We start from the raw sequence: 27,764 nt of genomic DNA on the forward strand, positions 1-27,764 counted from the left end.
AAATCGAATCATGGAGTAAAACTCAAGTAATCCCTTCTTGTTTGAGGTTTCATCTCAAAAGAATCATAATAGAGGAATACTTGCAAACAGAATGGGAACTGGAAATGGTTAAATATTTTCTGAGAAACGCTTCAGTTTTGGAGGAATTGTTGGTAGTTTGTAAAACTACCGAGCCATTGGCAGATAAGATTCAGCTTGGCCGCGCATTGCAAGAGCTACCAAGAGGATCAATGACCTGTTCAATAAATGTAGAGTGATTCTGGGACTAGTATTACAGTATCTCTGTAATGGTTAGAAAATTAAGCATACAAAGTTATTCAATTAAGCATAAAATTTCCTCCTCATGTGAAGATATCTCTTGTAAATAGAAAATGTTGGAACTTGCAAAATTGTATTTCTTATATCTTATTTCCTTCCTATGTATAATAACCATAGCAAGATTACAGAAACACTACTATAGTATAAAGATAATCTCCGATTTGTTCAGATGTTATTGCTGTGCAGAAACTAGTAATTAATGAAAAATCAAGAACAAGAGGCTCGTGCATTGAGAATACTAGAAAGAAGTTCATCGGTTCTTCAAAGCAGATAAATGCAAAAGAGCTTTATCAATTGAGTAATTCAAAATTTTTATCTCATAATTTCTAACAAAATTTGCCTTGAGACGGGACATTGCATCGCCATGATTCAAGGCATCAGAATCTATATATACAAACAGTTACAATTCCTATCACGAAGTCCTTCAGTCTACCTAGTATATAACAGACCACAAAAGCTAGTTGAGAAATTTCAGAAGACTAGGTCAGGACTCTTTGTCCATTTGAGTAATTTCCCGACTTACCAAGAGTGAACTGTCAAATTTGGGCATTTATCGTAAGAGATATGTACAATAAAAATTGATACCCAAACCAAGAAAATTTGCACCTAGCGCATCCATCTACCCATCTTGGTAACCATCATTTTTCTCTTCTTGTGGGCTTGATGTTTGGCAGAAACCCCCATTTTCCTCTTGGCATTTCTGACAGGATTAATAACAGCCAAGAGCTTCTCCTCTTGCTTCCTCTTGAACCTTTTTTCTCCAAGATCATGCCTCATCTGGTTGTAAACTTGTACAAAGTTCTGAGTACCAAGTTTTTCCTGTATCTTTTGACGAACTTTTTCTGCACGTTGCTTTACATCATCTACATACAGATGAAAAAGACATTATAAGTTTTCAACTAAAAAACGCAAAAGCATAGAGAATATAAACCTACCCTGGCTGCGCTTCACATAATTAAAAAATCAAAGCTAATGATTTCCCCAGAAAGGGAGAGTGGCTCTATTATAAAACTCTCCTTCCCTAATCTCCCCACCCCCCCCCCCCCCCCCTTCCCCCCACTCTCTCTCAAAGTTTGTTTTCACTCCACTTTGCTGAAAGCTACTCATAGGTAACTGGCAAGCTAAGCCACCTGCTTATTAGCCAAAGCTGTTTTTAATTCATTTTATTTTTTTCCTTCATACTGTCATAGTTACAAACTTAAAACCAAACAAGCCACCAGCTCAAATCACCAAAATGCACTTCAATGTCTTCAAAGCCAGCCTTATAGTTCAGTGCAACAATGTGACAGACATTAGGTACAATACGAAATACTTGGGAGGTTGAGGAAATTATAAACCTTACCTGAAACTACTTTTCCAGAAAACCCCTCGCAAAGTTTGTAAATTGGGAACAACAACAAATAGGCATACTGCAGGCAATCTTCTTGAGTGGTCTGCTCAGCCACCAGTCTAAGACTACCAAGAATCATCTTCGTCTGAAATTTATAAAATTAAAAAGTCTTTAGCAACAAAGGAAGCAACAAAAACAACAACAAAGCCTTAGTCCTAAAATGATCTGGGGTCGGCTAACATGAATCATCATAGGTAACCATAATATGTAGGGAAAGAGACATAAGAAAATAATCCATTGAAAGAGCATGAAAAAGGCGAGTAAAGTGAGAAAAATGAGCATTCAAGTAAAATTAAAGAAGTTTTAAAGAAAATTAAGAATAGACTTCAAGAAAGTATTATAAGAGTGCTTAAAACGTGTTGATAAGCATAAAGGTTTGAGAACAAAAAAGCCATAATTACACAATGTGAACAAGCAAAGAACAAATGGTTCAGTATATGTGCTTTACAACCTAAGAGCTCACTGACCTGAGTATCCTCAGTTTGAAGGGCAGTTTTCCCCATTGTGTTAAGTAAACCAGACACGAGCAAATAACTAAGATTATGGTTTTTCTGATCAAAATTATCATCATCAAATCCACAAGTGAGCACTTCGGTGATACTCCTTCCACTTTTCGTATCAAGCAACTGACAAGCTTTAAGAAAACATCCTTGATCGCGTGAACCGAGGGAGGACCAAAATATACAGGGATCCTGAAATTCTGTTTGACGCAACAGAGACTGTATACCACAGATTGCAAATGCAAGATTGCATTTAACAATTCTTCTTACACCTTTATCAGGGAGTTGAACCTTTAATCGACTGCATAGAGACGAAGCAATCAGGAACATCCTACTCGTGCTTGTAAGGCAAGTTGTTCCGATTTTTTCCCCTTTCTTTCCCATTTGTTCAAAGTACAAAGCAACAAGACGGCTGGATATGTTACAAATCCATGGGTGTGGATGTACAAGAAGCTCAGAGACTGCCTGCCATATATCCTGGAAAAAAGAAAGTATTACCAACAAACACTTGAGAATATTCAGATTAATTGCTGCAAATTATTACCCTTGTGGAAGCAAGTAGCTTCATCTTTTGAAATGTAAAAAAAAATATATATATATATTGCTCATAAACTCAATTCTGTTATGAAATTTTTAGGAAAGCAATGGACCGTATAGAAGCTTCTCTGCAGGAATATCAAGGAAAAATAAAACAAAAGTGACAATCTTTTGATGATATCACATTCTATAGTTTTGACTGAAATGCTAAAGCTTCTATGAAGTAAGAAACCAGTGCTTCCAGTTCATTACTCTTCACAAATCTTATACATTTGTTCGAAAAGAATATCAAAATCAATTCATTCAGCAAGAAAAGAGACTTTCAAAGATGCTTTATGCTCCCCCCCCCCCCCCCCCAAAAAAAAAAAAAAAAAAAAAAAAAAAAAAAAAACATAATTGAGATATGTATCCACGTTATGAATTCTCTTTAAATAGCAACCTAGTTTAAACATTTCAGGTCAAAACTATATACCAGCAGCATCCAACTCTGATAAATTTAAGCACTAAGCAAGATCAATACTATATATATATATATATATATATATATATATATAAAAAAAAAAAAAAAAAAAAAAAAAAACTTACCCAGGAGACCTTGTCATAAACTCATAATATCATATGTTAAGTTATACGTCTCATTTATAAACATCTACATACATGTTTTCAAGTCTAAATTGGATTTCGAAAAGATAAAGGGACTATGAGCTGACAACAAGAAACTTACATCAATATCCCCAACAAAGAATAATTCTGGAATCTGTGTAAGAATTTTCTCCAGCAAAATGAAAGAATAATATGCATCCTTCCAAAAGGGAATTGTTTCCGGATCTGACAGATTTAGCTGCCCACCATTCAACACATCAATAGCAGACTGCACGGTCATTTTCATAACAGGCAGTACATCATTTATGTGCTTCCGAAATCCTCTTTTCATCACTTCAACAACAAATCCAAGGGCCTGGACAAAATAAACACTGACAGTAAGAACATTTTGCGTATCAACTCTAAAACCTTAAGCATAATATATTCCCCAAAAAAAAAGAAATTGCAGCCTAGTAGAATCAGCATAATAACATCACCAGAATCAAGTAAGAGAAAACCAATAGACAAAAAGAGGCACATATAAGCACAGGCAACTTAGCCTTGAAAAGCATGCCTTTAAAAGGCACAGAATTTATCACCTGCTTGACTACCAAGAACCAGCTATAGCTAGCCTGATTAACACCATTTTCTATAATATCTGGGAACAAATAGCCTGCAAAGGATATTATTCAACAGGCTCTAATCACAAACACCCACCCACCCAGTCACCCACCAACCATTTTAAATAAGTACGCAACTACTAATAAAGTCTCTTGAGAACAATCATGAAGTTTTAATTAAGAACAAAATCATCCAATTTTAAGTGCCGAAAAACCCATTCTTTCTCCAACTGATCTTACCCACCACTACAGAAAGCTTAGGAGGAAAAAAGTTGAATAAGGAACGAAATGTGTTTCGAAAATGTTAGACACATTACATTAACTATATTACCATCATATAAATCATTACCTGTGCTGATAGGCTCCGTAGCTGTTGTTGCTCCCCCAAATACCAAGTAAGACACATATTTAAAATGGTCTTAAGTGATTCTGAGTTTATGCGCCCGAGAAGATGCTTTATAACAATGCCAATTGAGGAGCGAACTTGATTATCATGATCATTGGCCAAAGCACGAACCAAAGTGAGAAAAAAGATCGTTGACTGCTCACAAATTACGCTCTCCGGAAATCTCTTAATAAATGTCTTAAGCATATCCAACACAGCTGATCTCCCAGTGGCATGTTCATACCTTCAAACAAAATTTACATAAAACAATGTGCCTAAGAGAACACAATAATAATTTTACATTTTACATCTTAAGTAAGGATGATATGGTATCTTACCCTAGTTGAATCACAAGGAAATCAAGATGCTGCTGCCTTCGTTTCTGAGAAAGTTGATAGTTAAGCAAGAATTGTAACAATATCTGACTGCATTTTCTGCGGATAGCTTCCTCTTGACTGGTTACCATTAGTTTTGCAACTTGATTTATCAGATCATATATTTCAAGGACAACAAGTTTGCGCCGCACAATTGCCTTTAAAAGTGTCAAGGCAACAAAAGAGGGGTTATTTTCAAGGTCAACAAAAAGGGGAAACTTGATCAATAAATGCAATTGATCAGCTGAAAGGGTAATTTTGGTGCTCTGTAGCAGGGCAATCAATAATTTTAAACAGGACTGCATTACAGGACTATTTACATTAGAAGTACTTTGCGCAATGCCCAATAATGTCACTTTTATTATGTCCGCTTGAGATTCCAAGGAGGGAAGAGGCAGCCTTGTCAAAGGGAATATACACTTGAGGGCAACATCTACTATCTCTTCATACTTAGAACTCAGGCAAGATGTCAGAAGCTTAATAAAGGGATCCAACAGTGAGATCAGATGATCATTGCCCTTGTGAAGTTTAATATTTCTCAAACGATTGTGGAGAAGTCGAAGAGCAAAGACTGCAATAAGATATGAGCACTGTGGTTCGGTCCCAACATAACATTTCATAACAATTTTACTACTTGCCTCAACATGATTTTCTATTTTTAATTCTTCCACTAACTTAGTTTCTCTTCTACGTTTATCCTCAGAAAGCCAATCATCAATTAGGCCATATATGAAGATAAAGAGATCAATCTGCTCAACAGAGGAGTTTCTTTCAAATCCTTCAGCAATGTGAGTCAACATATTCTCCAATTTTAATTTTACTTTTGGTGTCAAATGCTTCTGCATATGCGCAGTTACTGGAGAGAGCAGCTTCAAACCATGGGATTTAAAAGTCACATTTTGGGCCATCAACCTAAGTGTATCAAAAGACATTTGTTTTCTAGTCTCTTTCATTTTAAAAGCAACCTTTTCCACCTCTTTTTGCTCAGCTACCTCACTAAAAATGTCATTATCTACTGCACGAAGCAGCTCATCCAAACAAAAGTCTAACATACCACCTACAGTATCTGGAAGGCCTTTTGACAAGATGAAGTTAATAGTATATCCCAAAACATGAAGCTCAAATCCTCGTTTCAAAGTCGCACTCAAAGCCTTGACTACTAGTTTAAGATACTCAAATCCGAGTTCCTTCAAACATGCAACCAAAGCACATCTGGCTTCATCACGAATGCTTTGGAGACGATTTTTAAGGAAGTTCGATATTCGATGAATAATACTGGAAAGATGAGTGTCCAAGGTGTCACCAGGAAGTTTCTTTAAAACTTTTAAGATGGCAACACTAATATTAACATTCACTTTCTGTGGATCAGAAACAAGCAGTTTTTGCAACTTTGGAAGCACAGTACCAGTAAGACAGGCCTGTGTCGCAGAAAACATATAACTGGCACCTTTGGGTATAGTAGCTGAATTAGTTTTGTCTTCAGGATCATTCTCTGTTAAATCATTTCTTGGAAGGTCAGGTGAGGAATAGGTCTCGGAAAAATGAAATTGGTCAAGGATAGAGCAAACAAGTCGTAACAGGACCTTTTCCCTATCGGGCTTTTTTTCCATATCCCTGAAACATCTCATTAGTAAAGCATAGTATGATTTCCATCCCAATTGGCCAGAAATAGAAGCGATGGCATCAAGACAAGCACTTCTAATATGCTCCCCCTTTCCTGCTTGCAAGTCATACAACATACTGAAAAAGAGGGGTATGAACACTTTCTTCAACATGAACTGGAGAACAGGAAAAATGCAAATGAATCAACAACTCAAAAGGGCCAAAACTGTATAAAAGAAAAGGCAAACTGCAACATGTAGCTAACCTCGGAAAGCTGCCCAGTGGCAACAATATTTTTAAAGCGTGACAATGCTCTGGCTTTCCTATGTTTCTGCAAGAGGAAAAATAAGTCAGCACTGCAGCAGTACACACAAGCAATTTTCATACTTTTAATAAACATAATTTAGATATGGAACATATAATCTAGAATGAATTGCGTCACTGCACCCTTCTTTTATCCAATTGAAGAGAAATTGATTACTGAGGAAATCACAACACAACAGGACCAGGAATCTCAAATAACTAATGTACAAAAAAGTACTGAGCCAATCCAGCTGAAACATCAGACAAAGATCAATAAGGGAGAGTTAAGGCAGCATACTACTAAGGTGAAGCTACATAGACAAATGAGTCGCACAAATCCAGAGACTAAAGAAATGACAGAAAAAAAAACTGTCAGTATTATCTGATCATGAACTTCATTGATGATGAATCATTCAGATACAAACACAGATATCCTTCCCTTGTTTCTCCAAAAACTACCGTCATCACTTGCATACAAATCAAAAAACTACTGGCAGTCCCAGTACAGCACCAAGCTACCGAACACAACCTCTCAACTCACTCCCTTCCCCACCCTACTTGAGCGGAATAACAATCAAGTCCAAACAGTCACTTCAAATCACCAATGAAAAGGATACTCTTGACCCTGTCTCAACAAACCTACATCTTTATATCCTGGGGCAACCAAAATCTTTTGCAGATAGCCCAAATTAGTACCAAAGGAATGCCCAAACTAAAACACTTTACACTACGCAATTTCTAAGGGAAAATAAGTCTCCAACATGGGTAACATCCTTCAAAAGTTGCTATCTCATTACAAATCCTGTTGACTAATTCTAAAGAGACATTTTTTAAGAAAAAGAAATTTATGAAACAGATCTACAAAGCACACATAAATAATATAAACTGGGGCACTTGAAAAAAAAAAATTCAAGGACTGTATTTTAATTCTTTCCATTCCCATCTTCAAGACTTCAACAATGAAACTAAAAGATGGAATTTGGAGAAAAAAAAAAAAATAATAGGATTGGAGATTTCATGCGCGAATGGACCTCCCAGCAATTTGACTAGAGAATATATCTATTATTCACTCTTGCCAAAAAAAATTTGTTACAAGAGAGCATCGCCAGAATGGAACAGGCCAAACAGAACTTAGAACCTATATACTAGTCCTAGCCTTCCGCCTCTCTAAGTACACACTCTAATTAGTAATTAACATGTTAGACATGCATGACTAGGAGTTCAACATATGTTTCCTGACCCGGTCATCATTTGATCCAAAGCTGGCTGGAAAATAACTTGTCACCATACACAGCAAGTGAGCTGTAACCTCAACCTATGTTACATGGACTCGGGTACGTGTGTTGGACTCGGACATGTGTCAAACTGTCCGATTCGTCAATTTCAAAAAAATTTGGACACGGGGACTCTATCCTATATTTGGACACGGGTGCAAGGACACGATACTTTCATTTTTTGCAAAAAAAAAAAAAAAAAAAAAAAAAAAATTACAAAACAATTAAATATTTCATTTTCTTTGTCTAATACCTGGGAAATTAGAATATAATATTATTTTAAAATAATTTAAAATGGAGTAATGGAAACTGAAAACTAAAAATAAGTTTTACAAATAGTTAAAGTGTAAAAAAGAATGACCTCAGCTAGGATTAACAAAAAAGAGTCACGTGATTCCATTTATTACAAGTGTCTTATCAAAGAAAAATATAGAAAATGATGGGGTCAACACTTCAATTTAAAAAAAAAAAAATTGATGAACAACATTTATTTATCAAGAACCACAGATTGTTGCCGGCTATCCCACTATTCCCGCCCATGACCCATCTTCACTTACTCCCGCCTTTCACCTTCCCCTCTTTCACTCTATCAAGCAGGCGGCAAGTTGGCAACAATGGAGTTTCAGTCTCTCTCTGAAATGCCCGAGTGCACACTGCCGAATCTGACGAGAATTTCATGTCTGTGTCGTGTCGACACAGATACTCTGGGATTTCAGCCGAGTACGGTGAACATAGACCTCAACTAAGTGATGGTGGTTCTGATTTTCACTAACTCCAGTTTATAATAACCCCTTCTAATAAATTAATTCAGAATATAAAAATTCCGCCACTCTTTCCTGATCGCAATGTTGGTAATTTCATGTTTTTCAATGCACATTTAATACCATTAATATCTTTAAAAAAATAGTAAACCTATGATAATAAGATATTTTGAAAGCATATATCAAAACAAATCTAAGAAGATCCCATACAAATTGGATAGTGGGAGTTAAGAATAGACCACCTTTTATACTTTATAAGTTGGATATGGGAAAGCACGGAATAGATGTTATAGATCCACTTTCCATTAAGTAAAATGCTGAGAAAGGCCAAAGATGACTTGGATAGAAAAAACCAATCAGAGTTGGCTCAAGTGATAAACAACTTGATGTCGCTTAAGGGAGGTCTCAGGTTCGAGCCTCACCGTATGCAAAAACTCTTATTGAGAGACTCACCCACTATAAACTAGATGACCCGGGTCAAATCCGGATGTAGTCGGAGCTAAGCTCCAGTGAACCGGGTGAGCATCCTAAAAAAAGACTTGGATGGAAGGAGTTAAGAAGAAACCTGAGTAACCTGACACTAAAGGTTCAATTCCAGACCTGATTTTAACCCAATTATATTCAGAAATTTAATCATTACCCGAAATTACCTAAAGATAGACTCAGATCAAAAGAGGTCCAACACATGGGCCGACTCGAAATGACCTAACTCATAAATGACATGAATATAGATGGCTACAAACTAATATGAATACACATCCCCAATTAACCAAAATATATATTAGTCCAGCCATCCCACATTAATTTGAACAATTATCACTTTACAAATTTTAAGGTGATAAGTACTGAATGGGTTTTATACTGTTATATAATAAAGAAGTAGATGTGATTGGAGTTTGTCAAGTATTTACATGTATTTTAACAAAAACATAGGTGTGAACAGAAGTTAAGTCCAAAACAATGGTAATAAATAGATAACTGATAAGTCCATACCTAAAAGGAAATCATTCGGTCTCATGGTTCATTTATTCCGTCAAAGTAGAACACGGCATGTTCAAATTAATTTGATACTTGTTTAATTAAGTCTTTAACGTATAAATCTTACCATATGAAAGCGCAATTCTTACTAATTTATCTTATCTGAAATAAATCAAAATAATAAGCTAGCTATAACTTAGTTTTAAAAATACTCAAAAGTTAAACCACCTTTGTTGATTTAGATGTTGGGCAAAATAGAGTCATGTGGGATTTAGTTAGATTCGTCTCGTATTATACCTTCACATTATCAAATCTTGAGATTATTTAGTTTCATAATTATATATTTAAAGTTTGAAATCATACATTGGCAATCGTGAAAGTCAAAATGTTGCGAGTAAAAGAGAATGGAGGAAGCATAAATTTATGGTTCAAAAGTTATGTACTCCAAAATAAAAGTTCACATAATAAAAACTAAACAAAAGAGAATTTGAACTTAATATTGAAGCCATAACTTAACTTTGTTGCATCATAATCTAAGTTGTCAACCTATGTCTAAGCAATGAAAGGAGCTTATGGTTTTTTGAAAGGAAAAGGGAGCTTCTTAATTGGATAAGAAACAAATCGATTGATTACAAATTATAATTATTTTCCAAGTCATCTTAAGAAAAATGGCATTCTTCACAGATAGTCATCTGCTGTAACCTAATCTTGAAAACAAAAAACTAAACTTAGAGCAGACCACAATAGACTTGATCCAAACGCAAAAGACCCACGTCAAGTCATCAACTGGATCGCAGCCATCTAAATGATATGTTCCCAGCTAGAAATGTAATGATGAAAGTGGGTTTTCAAGAGCATGGCAAAAGATAGAAGAAAATGAAGGAAAAAGTATATGTGTATGAGCACGGAAAATTGATTCTTGATTCATGCAGCCTACCTCAACTTTTAGGGAATAAAAGAATAAGACTTAGGTTTTGTTGTCGAAATTATAATAAAATGTATTTAAATTCGGGTGAACCCTCATTGTGCAGAAATTTAACCAAAAAAAAACCCTGGTGAACAAAAAAAGAACCCTTGAGACTCGATAGTAATAGATACCTGTAAATGAACGATGTTGTTAAAGAAGTCTACTTCAGCATCTTCACTGCAAAGGACCTTTAAACTTCCAAGATTTGGAATTCCTGAAAGCTTCAGGACCATCTCATGTAACAAATCAATCCATTCCTAGAATCATACCCAACAATCAATGTGACCTTGAGAATCCAGTATATGAATAAATCACTATAATACCAGTAATAAATAGAGTTTCAAAAGATGCCTACCTTTTGCATAGTTGTTATTTTAGTCATTGCATCTCCCATGTGCTTCAAAAGGAATTTATTTACAATATGCTGAATGTGATTATCAGTCCAATAAGGGTCATCAATTGCCATTGTTCGTGCAGGAACATCCTGGTTCTTTACTTCTTCCCCAGTTATTAGAGCAGAGAATTCAACAAATGAGAGGAGTGACTTATACGCACATTGTCTTAAAATTAACTCATCAGATTTGATGTCATAAATACAGTGGGATAATATCACTATAGCTTGATCCTCACTAACACCGAAGAAGTAATCTGCTGTAATTCTGTCATAAGCGTTGATGATAATATCAAAGTCAAGGTCATCCAATTCCATTGCAGAAGTGGTGGCATTTAATTCACAAACGAGATTAACCTGCAAATACAAGAGAAATTATCAAGGAAAAGACATGACCCACCCTAATAGAAAAAAAAGTAAAAAAAATTGAAAAATCCTAGCAACCATAAAAAAGGAAATTCTAAGAACATAAGACAATTACCATAGAGCGAATGGATGAATCATTCTCAGCAAGAGCACCCAAAAGATTACAGATTGACGACCGAACACCCCTTTCAGCAGATATAAGAATGGGAGATACAGCCTTCAAGATTTTAGTGTTAGCTTCACTTCGTAATACTGAAACTATATCCCCGAGGATCTGCAAAGCTTCCATACACAAATCTAACAAAAAAAACAAAACAAATTACTTCAGAAAAAAGAACTAAACAAAATGAACTCTTATTGAAAAGGGAATAGGACCCTACCAGAATTTTTTATGCCATCTGACGCAAGCAAAAGCAAGATATCCACAAACTTTCTTGCTCCTGATTGATCGTTTATGAACTTTGATAGCAATTTCAGAACTCTCAGCAAAGTTTCCCCAGGATGTTTTAGCAACTTCCTGCAAAAAAGACGGATGAAACCCACAAAACGATACAGGCAAAAAAAATCACTGCCCAGAATGTAAATTTGGCATTCATTGCCCACTTATGGGATTAAGGCTTTGATTGATTGATTGACTGCCCAAAAGTAAAATTGGCAGAAACTATAAGGTAAAAATAAACAAGATCCACTGAAGAAATGATGAAATAGAGACTGAAAAATGATTTAAAGCAAATGATGAGGGAATGAGTAGTGAAGGCACGAGCGTCAACCGGAGAAATAAAGACTACTAGCATAGCGCCAAATTAAAAGCGTTAGATAATCCAATGAGGCCCTATTCTCTTCACCAAATAAATTCTACCTCCGTTAACTTTTAGTTGCAACTTTGGGGTATTATTTGTGAGATATAAAATATTCCAAAGTTGCAACTAAAAGTTATCGGAGGTAGTAACAAATATAAAAAGTAAATCCGGTAAAAACAAATAAACGGAGGAAGTAATTGTTATTCTTTATATATATAGAGTGAGAAATAGATATTTGCCAAAATAATCATCATCATTCGCACCAAAATTACACGAGACTGGATTTTCACTTTAAAACGACTAGATAGATAATATTAGATAATATCCAAATACACTAGGATATTATCAAATACTATCTATGTCCTATGTTTGAGACTTGGAGCTTCACAACGATCCTCTACCTCATGGGTTCTATTAATATAAAAGTAGATATAATGAGAGTCAATGTAGTATTAATGTAATTACTTTAACGAAAAATTAACAATATCTCTCAATTTTCCGCTAATTAACTGTAGATATGTGGTGTAAGAGAACTATGAAAGAGATGAGTGGGTGTAGAAAAAGTAAGAGAGGGTGTAAAAGATAGGTGGCTGTAAAACAAAGTAAGAGAGAAGGTAAAAGGGTGTGTGGGTGTAAGATAAAGTAAGAGAGTCAGAGAATGTAAAAAAAGTCGTAGGTGTAAGATAAAAAAAGAGAGTGAAAATGTGTACATATGTGTGGTTGGAGGGTTTGATAGGAAAGATAATATGACAATAATTGAATTTAAAAAAAATGAGTAGAACAAACGAAACAATTATAGATGCCAAGCAACTAGAACAATAAAACTTTTTATAGTTAAGATGATAGCAACTTGGTAATATCAAACCAATGACAATCAGTAAAAACAAACTTTAATCAGTAATAAAACTAATAATCAAATTGAATAAGTAAATATCTAATAAATATAAAATAAAAAAAAAAAAAAAAATCAGTAAAATAATTGTCAAGTAAATAACCTTGTAGCTAATGTAAGATGAATAACCGTGAAGGTGGCTTCAAAATGGGCAAAAACAGCGAAAGCCTTTCACAATTATATTAAAGGGAGATTAGAAGAAAATGGGATGCTTTCCAGTTATGGTTTTTGCAGTTACTTTACAAGGACACCTCATCCTCTTTTTGTACATGGTTCTATGCACTTCTTTAATAAATTAATAGATAAGAAAATTCCATCAATTACAAAAATACCTAGATTTGGAGTCAGAGGTCTTTTAGTAGGCAAAGTTTTACCTACTAGATTTCACAGCTTCAATAAAACATGCCTTCCAATACAGAAAGTATTTACAGTCCCACTTCCTCACCCTCTCAGTTAATGAAACATAGAGGGTTGTCAATATTCCTAACCTAAGTGACCTTGTAGCTAACCAAGAAGAATAAAAGTGAAGAAGGCTAAAGAATAGAAAGAAGAAACGTCTTCACTCATCAATTATATTTTAATGCTTGAAGAACCATCAAGAAACATTATGCTGAATTGCTGAGTAAATCTTGATAGAAAACAGACAAACAGAAATCAAAAACACAAATAATTAATCTTCACTTCAATTAGAGAGCTATGTAGAAACATAACAAGCACATATAAAATAATATACCTTTTTTTCTCAGTGAATGAATGAAATAGATGATGCAGGCTGTCAATAAGACCATCAAGGTTTGAACAAAAAACGTCATCAATAACATATCCATCAATCCCAAGCTCATCTTTAACAGTTAGAAGGTTCTCAGTGAACTTGAGAACGCTATAAATTATGGCTTCAGAAGCAGTTGGAACAGATAAGATTGAAAAGATATCTGGAATTAGGTTCTTTTCTCTGCATAAAAGAGAAACAAGTCTCGGACTCTGGCTCATTGCAAGAAAGCAAAAGAACAAAGAGCTTGGCTTTTCGCTACTTGAGCCCTCCTGCTTGAATCCACGTACTAAAGGCTTCACTGCCCTGAAGAATATATCCCAAAATGTAGAGCCAAAATCATGGTCCTCGTAATTATTAAGAATGGAAGAAATGATCTTCAGGCATAATGATCTCATATCTTTAAATTGCTTGACCGCCGAGCTGGTCTGTACATATATTCACAAATATGATCAGTGATTTCAGCAAATTTTCTGCTTATCCAAAGTATATATGTAAGTGTAATACTACAGATTAAAGCCATTTTCAATAATAATCACTGGTGAGTTACATATTTTTTAGCAAAAAGACAAGTGACACTATTATACTTGCCTACTGAACCTAACCAAGCCCAGATCTACTTTTCCAGCCTCACCAAAGACACGCATATGTAAATATGTAACATTTATCACAAACAAATTAAAGCAGTAAATTATGTAGTAAATTGTACCCATACATGGCTCATAGCTTCCTTTCTACTTTCTTGCAAGTTAATATCGGATGAATCATCAAGTTGAGCAGGTTGCTTAGGACTTTTATTCAGAATACTTGAAGCACAGCTGTCGAGAATACGGACAACACAACCCAAGAGAAGATCGAGAAATGGGCTGACACGTGAAGCATCAAAAATACTAAAAATTTCTTCAACCACGTGTAAAAACCCAAATCTCTTTTTTAAGGGAATGGCCAATATTCTCTCCACAGAGAATAAATTCAATAAAGTTGGCAATTCAAATCCATCCAAATTGCATTTCTCTGAAACCCAAGCACAACTTTCTATTTCTTCATTATTAAGATCAGTAATTTGCAAAGACTTCAACAATAGTTGAAAGAAAAGAGGAAGCTCAGCAACAGTGAATTCAGCAATGAATCCCAGCACAGCCTTTCGATTGCTCACACTTGCATGCTGTATGATAAGGAAACAAAAAAAATGTTAAGTTAGCAATTCAATTGGACAAAAAAGCAATCAACCACTAAACCATCTCACCTTTCTTGAGGCAAGTGTCTTAAGGCTTCTAACTTTTGGCATCAGCAATCGAATAACTAATGGGACAAGTTGGGCTCTGTGCTCTTCTTCAACCAAATTAGAGTCTTCAGATAAACTCCAAGTAGCAATTTCTTCTCTCAAACATTTTGAACTGACAAGATTCTTCAGATGCTTCTCATAAGGGAGCAAGAACCTATCCTTCCAATTTAAGAGACAATCCAAAACCCTTATTTGTATCTCAACATCATTATTATCAAGCAACCTGGAAACCTCACTCCCGTCATATTCCAATCACAACGATACAGAGGGAAAACAGACAAATAAACATATACATATATATATATTTACAAACCTATTCACCAAGACTTCTTTCAATAGTTGACTGCAGTAAAATGACCTGGGATTCTTCATCAACTTAAAAAGGTTAAGCCACTCCATGAGTACAACTTTCCAATCCTTACCAGCACAAGCAAGTGAATCAAACGATTCCAACCTACAACAGAGGCACATATATAACAGACAATTAGTACAATTCTCCAAGCCACGCCATAAAATGACTAGCCCAGATCTAATCATTTAATAAAAAAAAAATTTAAAAAAAAAATAAATAAAATAAAAAATTAAAAAAAAAATCAGCACTCACCGCGGGTTTTCATCACTGTAGCCCAGAAATTTCAAAAATAATGGAACTATTTGGCGAGAATGTGACTCAGTAACGGTTGGAATCCTTTGTAAGGCTTGGAGTAGCAAAGGAGTTATAGACAAGCCAGATCTATCAGATGATGTTGTGCTACAAAAGGAACGGAAATGTTCCACCAACTCTAACAAGGGCAACAGAGAAAGCAGTTAGAAAGCCATTAATACAATACCTTGTCAGCCAGCAGACTTGTAAAAATTCACTGTATAGCCTACCAGTTATCTTAGGGGATAAGAATTTCAGTTCAAAATTTTAACTGAAGATGTTTATAGTACTTAAACAATGCACTAGAAGTAGAACTGACAACCAGGTTGGTTAGGAAGGGTTGGGGTTGAAAATGTTCGGGTTCAGGTCATTTGTCAGCTTGGTACATTTAAGGTTTTGGTCAGAAAATGTTTGTTCTTGACCCACACATTTCGAGTTCAGGTAGACCAATTGATTAAGGGATTTCAGAAATGCTATTTAATTTTATAAGAGTTCAATATAAATAACCATATATCGATAAATATAAATATATATAAAAAAAATTAAAAAAAAATTAAAAAAAAGTGCAATATAATATATAAGGATGAACTTATTTAATTATATGACATATTCAAGCATATAAAGATGTATGCAGCCAACCAAAACAATGTTATACCCAACAAATGTAACATTAACTACTATAAAGGCAATAATTTACTGGTCAATCAGAAAATAAATGGGATGGTCGGGTTTGACACTATTTTTTGAATTAGTCAGACTTATGTAAAAAAATAAGGTTTCAGATCATGATATCTTGTTCATGACCCACTTTTTTGCATTAGGTCGATTTTTTACAGGTCTAATTAGAGGCAAATAGCAAACACAATTTTCCACCCAATATCTCAGATTATATGATAAATAGTTATGGACTTCAGGTTCTTGAATGACATAAGAATTTTGAAGAGCTAGTACAAACCAGTTTTATCGCTACATGCTATCATGTTGGAGTTGTCTAACCCATGAGCCTTTATACAACTGGTCTGGCATTGCTCAAAAAAGCAGATAAACTTATTCCACAAGAGCCCAGGATATGTGCTGATCATAGCAGAAAGGCACTCTAAAGCTGCATTTGATAAATCCATGTATTGGTTATACAGAAGCCCGATAGTGCCATAAAAAGCCGGCAGTACATGGGCTTCAGTTACCCCAGGAGCAGATAGAGAAGCCCGTATTCTAGAAACTAGCAAAGTGACCTTTCTACCAGTGGCAACTGAGATGGGTGTTTGCTCAATAGTAAGAAGCAGGTTAAATACCTGCATGTCGCAGAAAAAAAAAAAAAATAGCTGTTTAATGGCCAAATCAACACATAAATTTATGATCCATGATGAGGGGAAAAATAAAATTACTGAATAGAATGTACATTGTAGCTTTGGGTGCCAATGTGATCTTCTTCAGAAACTTCTGCATCCATCTGTTGTGATTCATAATTCAAAAGCTCATAATGACACAATATTTTAAGTGTCGAAACACGAAGTTCCTTGTTGGGATGAAATAGGTTCTCTGAAAATACATTCAAAGCATCCATCCCATCTGCTGCTTCAAGCTTTAGATTTCTTATCGAGACACCTTTGTTTTTTTGGAGACTCTCCCTGACATTTGTGCAGGTTTTATAAGACAAACTATTCTGACTGATTATTGCAGAAAAGCATAAAGGGTAGAAAATTATCAAATAATTGCTTATAAGAGAAACATAACCAGACTACTTACCCATATTTCGAATCCAAATACTCTGCTACAGCAGACAGTATTTGCTGTGATGATTTATAACTTTTTCCAAGATGCAAAATCTTGCAGGTATGTTCATGTTCAAATCTTTCAGGTCTTCCTGCACCATGATAACTTTGTAAAGCAGCACCAATTAGGCCCTGCCATATACATTTGGGAACTCCAGCCACAAAATCTGGAAAAATATACAAATGGATCAACAAATTATTGATGAACCAAATGAGTTAAAAAATCATTCAAGTTTGAACCTTGAGACTCTGTTACAGTAGGAAAAGAATTAAGACCAAATGTTAAATACAACAGTATCCAGAAAGTTATGTAGCACTTTTTTTCAACATTCAAGGGAATGCATGCATGTATGGAATGCAATACAACAAAACGACATTCCTAATAGTTACCCAGCGATCAGGGTTCAAAATAGAGCTTAGAACATGAAGCAATTCATTATAAAAGACATGCTGAAAACGATATCCGTAACCGAAATGTCATTCCATTGGTAAGATTTTATACTTTTTACAAAAGATCCACAAAAATTCTATCCACGCTTCGCCAAACTGCAGATCTCATAGTGATTATTGCATTCCATTTGATAAAACCACTTTGACAGTCCTTAGAGATAGCAAAAATAATAATAATTTCATCGACCAAAATGAGACAACAGGAGTGCTTCTAAAACCAATTTGACAGTCTTTGGAGTTACCAATACTAAGGTTTCCCATCAAGGGTTTAAGGACAGCTATGTAGCCAATAGGCAAGTAACACAACCTACCATCCCATAAGTGTAAAAATATCAGCTTACTATACTCAGATTTCCCAAACCTAAACAGGCCATTATTTCGGCCAATACAGCCAAAAACAGAAACAAGGACAGTATGTGTAACACCCCCGAGGGTGTTACAGTACGGCAGCTAGAAATAACATTAAATCACGGCATATCAACCACGACCATTTATGTGAACCCACAATAAGCATACGAATTTATGAATAGCTTAAATGTTCCCCTTTCCTCAATCGGTAATCAAAAAAAGGGTTTCTTTAGATTACACAGACTATACTTCAATAGTCATACAACAATGACTATTAAACATCAGCTACAAGTATAAAAACGAAATTTTAGAGACTGCTAAAGACAATAAAAAAAAAAAATAATAATAATACGGCAGAAACTAACATATAAATCCTGCCCAGTCAACCCTCACTTTTTACGTGATGCCGCATAAACAATACTTCTGCGATGCATAAGCCTAACCACAATTGAGACCACAACCCCATTTTAGAAACCTGTTTCTATTTTAGAAAATTAGAAATGAACACAGTTATTTAACTGTGGAAAAGTGAAACACTCTGACACTAATGAAAAATGCAACATTTAGTATCTTTAAGTTAGCCAGAAGAGAGACGAGAAAGCTCAATTTTAAAGTTTGAAAACAAAATCTACCTCCAAGAAGAAAACAATACAAACTGTTACCAAATTAAGGTGGTTAAATATTACTACCAGGGTGAACTCTACATTTCTGCTTATAAACATACAATTTTGCATAGTTATTCTCATGCTCCACAATCAAATTAAGTGGTCAATTGGATGAAAGGTGGGTAAAATTTGGTGGATTCTGCACCAAATCTCTCCTGGTTGGAGCAGGAAGGTATTTCTTTGGTGAAATGGAGAAACTGGGGATATCAAACATGCCCGCCATGGGTAGTTGATAGGTGGTGAGTATCAAAACTTTCCTGCACCACCCCAAATCCAATTACAACACACCAACCCTACCCAAATATTATACAATATAATAATATCATCAAATGGTAAAATTAAAGGTGATATTACATGTATACCAGGTAGGCAGGAATTGAATATCACACTTAGGTGGATATTACATGTATACAAGGTAGGCAGGAATTGAATCACACTTAGATAGTCAGAATGGGCAGCAGGGCAGGTATAGATGGATAGTAAAAAACCTCTTAATTGATGAAAGAGGTATGATTTTAAAGCTGTACCTACCTTGGTGTGCATGGATGTTGGTGTTGACATGGGTGAGGGGTATATGAGTAAGTGGTAGATATGGGTATAGGATAAGGTGTAACCACATCTGACCATTGTTGTCCCTAACTGACCTTTACTAGACAAGTAGACATAGAGTAAGATATTCATAGAGCATCCTAAGGAGCAAATTCAAAGTGAAGGTGGTCCCATTCTCTCTTCTGCAATATTTTAAGAACAAGATGTTGCATCATTGCCACTACCGATTGAGACTGTTAAGTTAAAAAAATTCCAAAGAGAATCCTTCAACAAGACATTTCTAGCTCGTGTGAAACTACTGAGTTAAAAGTTGTACCTGTTTCAGTTATTAATAGCCGATCAACCTCATCAACCAAATTCATCAGATACTCATTCCCCTCGACAGATAAGAAATAAGGGATGCAACAAATGGTTCCCCAAAGTAAAGCCAAAGCGTCCTCATCTACTACTTCATCAATTATTGTATCCTTGTGCGTCATATTTTTTATCACTCCTATCCAGTAGCAGATTGTCTCTTGAAAAAAACATCTGGACTTTACAACCAATTCCTTTGGCATTCCTTCTAGAACATTAAAACATCCTGTTTTAGCTTGAAATCTTTCACAATAAGCCAGCATCAAATGTAGAGCTTCTCCCTTAGCTATTTCCAGTACATTCAAACAACCACTATCAAAATGACAAAAAAGCTCAGTAAGTAATGCTGTAAAGTATTGTTAAGTATCGGCAACATATCCATGTGGCAAAGCTACCTTAAAATATTGCTTTGGAATGCAATTATAGCATAGTCCTTCATGACCAAATCTTTCAAGAGCGTAAGCAAACTGAAACAAAGAATTAAAATGTCAGCTCAATAGACCTGCTTTTACAGAAAGCCTAAAAATCAACCACTATTACCAAGTATCTAAGGTAGGATACCTTGAGCTCTTTAATTGAAAGACAGGAGCCCACTGCAAGGCAAGTTCAGGAATACCAGTCGAATTGTTGTTATTGCAAATACCATCAAGAACGCACAACAGGAGCTGAAAAGTTTTATCAGCAGCCTCAGATACCAGTCCCTTTGTTTCACCACTGCTAAATGGAAGAATAAATTTCCACATGAGCAAATCTACTAGCTTCTGCATTTGCTTGTAGTCTGCACATATATATAGAGCAGTCACATTAAGAAACAGTTATACAGCTTCACAGCCTACAAGAACTTTACACACAAAAATTCATAAGCTCACTCACAACCTACCACCAACTTTTCGGCCATGATCAACAGAAATTATTGATATAAGCACTGATAACAGGCGGGATAACTGTTGAGAATATCCGCCAGATAGAGAATTAGCAACAGCTTCATACAAGCTATTCCATATCAGCTTCAGCTCACTGACATCCAGCTCCATACATCTTTCAAGAGACGCAATCACAATTTCAGTAACAGTGTCAGAACCTGCAGTGAAATGAAATGGTGAAAAGTATATAGGGTGAAAAGCTTTGAACTTTCACTAAAGAGGTTGATGCCTAATAAGATACAGAAAGACAGCAAAAGATTAAAAAGATAGAAAAAAATAAACCAAAGGCAAATCAAAAATTCACAACCTACCTTGGTTAAACTTGTCGCCTATACTTAAGAAGCCACTATCTGTTAATAAGTCCAGCACTCGAGATGCGCGTGAATGAAAGTTAGATGATGTTCCTCTCATAATATGCCACAGCAACGCACTAGCTCCAAATTTTTTGGCCTCAGATGGTTTTCTTGCAGCTTCATGCAGAATTTTACTAACACCTGCATACAATATTAATAATCAATAACCAAAGACTGACAGGAAAATATAAGGGTCTCTTATATACAGCAATAATTACCTAGCTTATAATTGCACATATGAACCAGGCCGAAACAGGTATCACTCAATGCATAATAAAGTCAATCATTCAAGGATCAACTTTACTTAAGAACTGTGTGGACAAAAGTTCAAAGGGGCAAAACACATGACAGAACCTAAAAGAGTATAAAATACAGAAGGAAATCAGCCTTCATTTAAGTACTTATGTATTACTACTCAAATTACGAGTGCAGAAATACAAGCAGGAAGGCAAGCAGAAAAGTGCAGTATGAAAAAATGCGCTGTGGAGGATAATCAGTCGATCAAGATCAATTGATCTCCATTGAATTAACTTCAGTTTCATTATACAGTGGAAGACCGAATTATTGAACTACATAAATATACAGAGGACCAGAAGTAGATAAACCAAACTATGCGCATATAAGAGCACAAAAATTCACCACAAAACAACACATATGGAGCCATGAGTCTAAATGTCTGATAGTGTACCTCTTTTAAAAATCTCCAGCTGACAAGGTCAGGAAGAAAGCTTAGGATAACATTTAATCTTATAATTAATTCAACATTCCCCTACCGAAGAAACTTTCAATATTCTTCTCTAATTGCCTACAGTGAGTAATAATTACAAAGCATAGAACACCATAGAACACAACACCCCACAAAAGCAGCACATCAAGCATTTTAAAGCACTAGGTGGATAACATTCAAGAGGTAGATGACTCATGGTGAAACATAGAAGATAATGACAAAAAAAAAAAAGGATTTATTATGAGTTATTACTGATTCAACTGAATGCAATTAAACTGACACTAACACATTTTAACTAGCCAATCAAGCAGCTCAAATCTGAAGATAAATGATCTAGAATATCTGAAGGCTAATCACTTTGTACGTTTACAGAAAATTTTTACTAACATCACCTTCTTTAAGTTGTGGAGTAGGTGCATTTCTCAGCAAAAATGACAGCGCTTTAGCCATAAACTCCTGGACAAAATCTTTGGGATAATATCTTAGTTTGACTGTAACCCTACAGAAGCAAATTTACAACATTGTCAAAGGATTTTCAGTCAACAGTGAGTAATTGTCAATGCCTAGTGAATCTATACCACCAACAACAACAACAAAGCCTTACAACCAAAATGATTTGGGGTCAGCTATCCATGAAGAAAAAAGAGCATGGCAAGGTAGTCAATTGACAAATAATATATTAATACTATAATAGTGCCAAAACATACTATCATATACTATAATAGTGCCACACAAAAAAAAAAGAGACACAGCACACACACACACACACGGATGGCTGGTATCGGAAAACCTAATTCGAGAACAATAAACTAAGCAAATGGTAAGAAGAAAAATTAATCTTAAATCAAATTCAATTAGACTATCAATTAACACATTTTACAACCAAGACAAGGTCATCAAGGAATATATAATATGGGTGCAAAGCTAAGTTCTCAATAAAAACAATTCAAAAGGTTTGGGGCATGATAAGTTGGTACAAGATTTGGATATGGGTAAAACGACACGTGAATGTTAATAAATATATATTTATTGTAATACGTAGTGTATACTACCTCTATTCTTTCATGTTCTACTCGCAAAAGATACGCGATTTAAAAAATTGTTGAAGAATTAAGTGTAAGATAAGTGCGAGAAAGAATGTAAAAAAGTGGGTTTGTGTAAGAATAAGGTGAATAAAGCAAGAGAGAGAGTATGGAAAGGTGTAATTATTGTGGGGTTGAAGAGATAAGATGGTAAAATGGATATGTCATACAGAGAATAAATCAAAGTGAATAGAACATAAAAGAACGGCCAAAAAAATAGAACAAAAAAGAACGAAAGGAGTATTTAGTAATATTTAGTGTATAATAAGAAGTGTATATTATTAATTTTTATCGTATATTTATTTATATTATTAATTGGGTTAAATGAGAATTTTCTTCCATCTAGGTTCCAAGGACCCTTTGCACTTCAGTGCGCCTCATGACATTTTTAAGTTAAGAGTCAAAACTCCCACTTTGGAACTTACAAAATACAAGTGTAAGGACTATAATTTTAAGATCAACAATTTCTTAAGTTTAAAATGGAATGTTGAAAGACAAGAATAATAAATATATGTGTTAAGTGGAAGCTTTAAGAATAAAAAAGACGAATAAAAAAATTGGTTGGTTGGAATGATGTGAGAAAAAGAAGAGCAAATAATAGATTGAGAAGATTGTTAAAACTTGAAAATAAATTGGAAAAAAGTAATGTAAATGGATCGTGTTAATGCATCAAATAATAAGGTGAGTCATCGACCTTAATATGGAATAACGCATAGTGTAACCATTAATTTGAAAAACACTTTCATGTACAGTTTTGAACATTATGGAAGGAGAATCAAATAAGGGGCACAAGGTGACTTTCCAGCAAGAAAAGGAATTGTAACAACTGCTTGATGCAAAAAGAAATACAATCCTACTAACATTTGTTTATATGGAAAGGAAAAATTTTATATTTTCTCAAACAGCTCGTATCAAAAAAATATGTTGAAGCACTTAAAATACCACTAAACTACTTATGATAAAATTTCCCACAGTAAAACGTTTTAACTTCAAATCACGTCCTATAAACACATGAACATAAAGCCAAAATAGATCAATATAATTTATTTCGATTTTTTTTTTTTTTCAATCCAACTGAAGAACGCATGCATAACCCAAGTTAGGAGAACATAGGCAATATGATAGAAAAAAAATAATAACAAATAAGATAACTTGCTAAACATTTAAAATATAAACTTGCACTTACTCGAGAACTTGAACAACTTTTTGGGTGAGATACCTCTGCAAGTACATCATTATATATGACAACGAGGTAAACATCTGCAAACAAGTAAATCAGCTCTTTCATAAGTATTTGTAATCCTAAGAAGTACAAAAGGCAGATAGAGAAGGATATTCCTAAGAGACATAGGTAGACCTGCTCAATAATCTCTGGTTCTCGGTCAGCTTTATCTTTGAGAAGACCCAAGTAAGACTCAATAATCCTTGGAAGAAAGCTGTCAAAAAGTACATGAAGGAACCATGTTAAATGATATTTACAATTCTTCTGAATTGGAAAAAAAAAAAAAAAAAAAAAAAAAAAAAAAAAAAAAAACCTTTCAAGAAATTAAAAAAAAAAAAAAAAAAAAAAAAAAAAAAAAAAAAAAAACAATTTAAAGCACATGGAAGAAATAGAATCACATATAAAAAAAATAAATCTACTACCTCCGTTTAACATTTTTTGCAACTTTAACCAAAAATGTCAGCTACACTTTTTTTTCAACTTTCCAAAAGTTTTTTAAATTAATTTACTAAAACACCCTTACTAAAATTTTTAAAAAGTCAATTAGTACTTAAAACAAAACTTTATCAAGACAATAATCCAACCAACCATTTCAATTCATTGAACAATACTGATCTATCATCGAATCTCTCCAGAAAAATCAAACCCAATTCTTGAACTTCTTCTTCTTCAATTCCCCATTTTCTTTTTCTATCCTTTAATCTAACCCCCTATCTCTCTCTCCCACGAAGACAAACCATTTGGGTGGTGAAGATCTACCCATGGACAATGATGACGGAAAGTTTGCGATTATGGTGGTGGTTATGCGGTGGTTCTGGGTTTGGTTTTAGGTTTTGGGTAGTATGGTTGCAGGCTTGAAGCGGGGTTGGTTTCGGGTTTGTGTGTGTGTGTGTGTGTGTGTGTGTGTGTGTGTGTGTGTGTGTGTGTGTGTGTGTGTGTGTGTGTGTGTGTGTGTGTGTGTGGTGGCTACGGGATGGGTTTAGGTTTTGGGTGTGGTGGCTAATGGATGTGTGGTGGTTCGGCGGTATCCGTGAGGCTAGTGTTGGTGACTGGTACTAGGCGATGCGTCAAGATGGTGGACTGGTGGTGCGTAGAGGTGGTGATGTGTGTGGCTGGTGTTATGGAAGGTGGTAAATTAATTATTAATTTATCCCCAATTTCTCTCTTCTTCCTTAATCACATGTCCCTCCCTTTTCTTAATCTCCATTTCTCATTTTTTGCCTAGGAGTCCGTGTCAACTCCAAAGTTGCAAAAAATGTGTAACGGAGGTAGTAGAAAAAATTACATGATCTGGAAGCACCTAGATTGACAAGGACAACATTAAGTTCTGTTTTCTCGGGATCTTGAATAGTAATTAGAGTACTGCATCAGTATCACCGTCTATAACATCATGCATGATTCTAAATAAATAGAAGGATTAAGTTTTGTCTGGGGGCACAGGTATAAACCCAACCTCTTTTTTTTTTTTGGGAGGAAATAAACCCAACTAACATTATTTAATTAATAGTAACTAATGATAATTAGTCATTCCAAAGATCTGCTCAAAACCCAAAATGCCATCTAAAATAAATAATTAAGGAACAAATTAGATTTGAACGTTTAAAAGGCAGCATTAGTAATTCCTAGAATTAAATCATCACTAGACATTTTGGTGAAGCTATAGACATCCTATCAGCATAGGAAGAGTGGTTTTTAAGTCACTTATGCAGCCATCTTTATTAGACGAACAATTTCAAATCATACTTAAATCCCATATACTTTCTCTTGGTTCATGAAGTGGAGACTCAAGGGAAATGCAACACAAAAAACCCTAGCTGTCTGTCAAATGAGTAAGGCGCTTGTAGAGTTGTAGTGGTGGATTAAGACTGATTTGCTTGCCTTTTGAGGTGTTCCTGACTCCTTGCAATCAAGATTAGAAAGCAACCTTATGAAGTGTTCTTGACTTCTTGCAGTCAAGAGAAAAAATCAAAATTAAACTAGATTGAGCAGTTGTTGGTGGTACTCTCTATCCAAGTGAATAATTGACTTTAAACTCAGAATATCTATGCATAATATCAATTTTTTTAACTGATCAGGTCCATATACTTTCATTTTCATTCCCCAGCTAAAAGATTGTCCTGGGTGGGTTTTAAAGATGTCAGATTGCATACCAAGTACCAACATCACTAAGTGCAAGATTACAGGATTATAAATTTTTTTTTTTTAAAAAAAAACCATCAGCACAGAATTGAAGCTACTTTATACCAGTGCCATTTTGTTTAATACAAAGTAACAGAGAAGCTATACCGGAGAGTTAGATCGCAATATTGATAAATAAATTATAACAACTGACAATCACAAACTTACGGTATAAACTCTTCACCTAGATCTCTTGATAACTCCGCAATCAACCTGTAGAGAAAATGAAGAGTTCATCCTCAATACCAAAATAATAACTTAATATTATTGCACTTCATATAACATTATAGAACCACCTATAACTCAATAAGAAGGAAACAAAAACTTATTATATATCAATCAATCATAAGTGGGGTTGGCTACATAAACCAAAAGTGATTATTCTGTATAAACTAAAAAAATCAAAATTGTAAATACGAATAAACAGAACCAGCACTCTACACAATATTACATTCCACTAGTGTTTCATAGGGATAATCATAGGGATAATTAGCTAGTGAAAATCCAGATTAAAAAAAAGGCAAACCTGAAAATAGCCTCTAGTGAAAGCCGCGCTTTCATTTGCAACCTAGACAAGAGTCTCGCGATTATCATATCTTTGTGTAATAGAGCCAACGACAAGGTTTGTACAAGAGGCATCAATTCTTCATATAACGAAATAAAATCCTCAGCTGTATTTAACTCCTGAACCAAAACCCCGACAACAAAATTATAAATAAGTGACCGCGAAATGTGACACCTTCCCATTGACAACATTAAAGCTAAGAACTTTTGAAAGCAAATTGCTTAATTATGATTACATGATTTATTTATGAACCTACTATTGTTTCTATCAAAATAAAACAGTAATGATAAAAGGATTATAGTAAAATAATTAGCATACTATTGTTTCCATCAAAATCAAATTAAACAATAATAATGTTAACTGATTACAGTAAAATAATTAGCATACCCTCCAATGTATTAGACAATCCAAGAAGAAATAAGAGCCAGAAGAGGGCTTAGCCTTGACGGTATCGAGATTTCGAAAAACATTGATTTCCAGCTCGTCGATTTGTTGAGCACATGATTTGTACTGCACAACAAAATTTCAAACAATTGAATTAACTCAATTGCAAACAAACAAATTCAAACATAAAAAAATTAAAAAAATAAAAAACATAAAATAAGTAGGGTTTAAAGTAGGGTTTATGGTAGAAGTGAGAGAAGAGTACCACAAAGCGGCGGTTGCGGAGGCCGGGAGTAGTATTGAGAGATTTAACGGCCTGAGCTTCATTGGCCGACGCCATTGATGGTTGCTGCTGAAAAAAGATAACAGAAGAGGAGATTGAAGGTGTGAAAATGGTGGTGAATAATAATGTGATAGAAACAGAGAAAGGCGGCAAAAATTATTATCGAAACACT

At 34.8% G+C, this 27,764-nt stretch overlaps 1 protein-coding gene across 1 annotated transcript; it reads right to left on the bottom strand.

The window, feature by feature from the left end:
- Nucleotides 1-589: 589 nt before the first annotated feature.
- Nucleotides 590-27,764, bottom strand: LOC145632447 (uncharacterized). The gene is made up of 31 exons (XM_081684824.1): nucleotides 27,575-27,764; nucleotides 27,313-27,435; nucleotides 26,887-27,044; nucleotides 26,529-26,573; nucleotides 24,318-24,396; nucleotides 24,147-24,220; nucleotides 22,271-22,377; nucleotides 21,110-21,292; nucleotides 20,756-20,956; nucleotides 20,437-20,653; nucleotides 20,271-20,342; nucleotides 19,838-20,187; nucleotides 17,484-17,676; nucleotides 17,137-17,365; nucleotides 16,693-17,029; nucleotides 15,699-15,876; nucleotides 15,408-15,548; nucleotides 15,056-15,317; nucleotides 14,525-14,974; nucleotides 13,774-14,237; nucleotides 11,729-11,865; nucleotides 11,464-11,645; nucleotides 10,947-11,339; nucleotides 10,723-10,848; nucleotides 6,574-6,639; nucleotides 4,671-6,484; nucleotides 4,297-4,576; nucleotides 3,470-3,703; nucleotides 2,176-2,685; nucleotides 1,661-1,793; nucleotides 590-1,181 (listed from the first exon to the last, which is right to left on the bottom strand). Exons 1-31 carry the CDS (start codon nucleotides 27,647-27,649, stop codon nucleotides 925-927), a joined length of 8,070 nt encoding a protein of 2,689 aa, XP_081540950.1. The 5' UTR covers nucleotides 27,650-27,764; the 3' UTR covers nucleotides 590-924.

The sequence above is a fragment of the Chenopodium album genome, chromosome 5, assembly GCF_948465745.1.
Source record: "Chenopodium album chromosome 5, dcCheAlbu1.1, whole genome shotgun sequence".
Lineage (NCBI taxonomy): Eukaryota > Viridiplantae > Streptophyta > Magnoliopsida > Caryophyllales > Amaranthaceae > Chenopodium > Chenopodium album.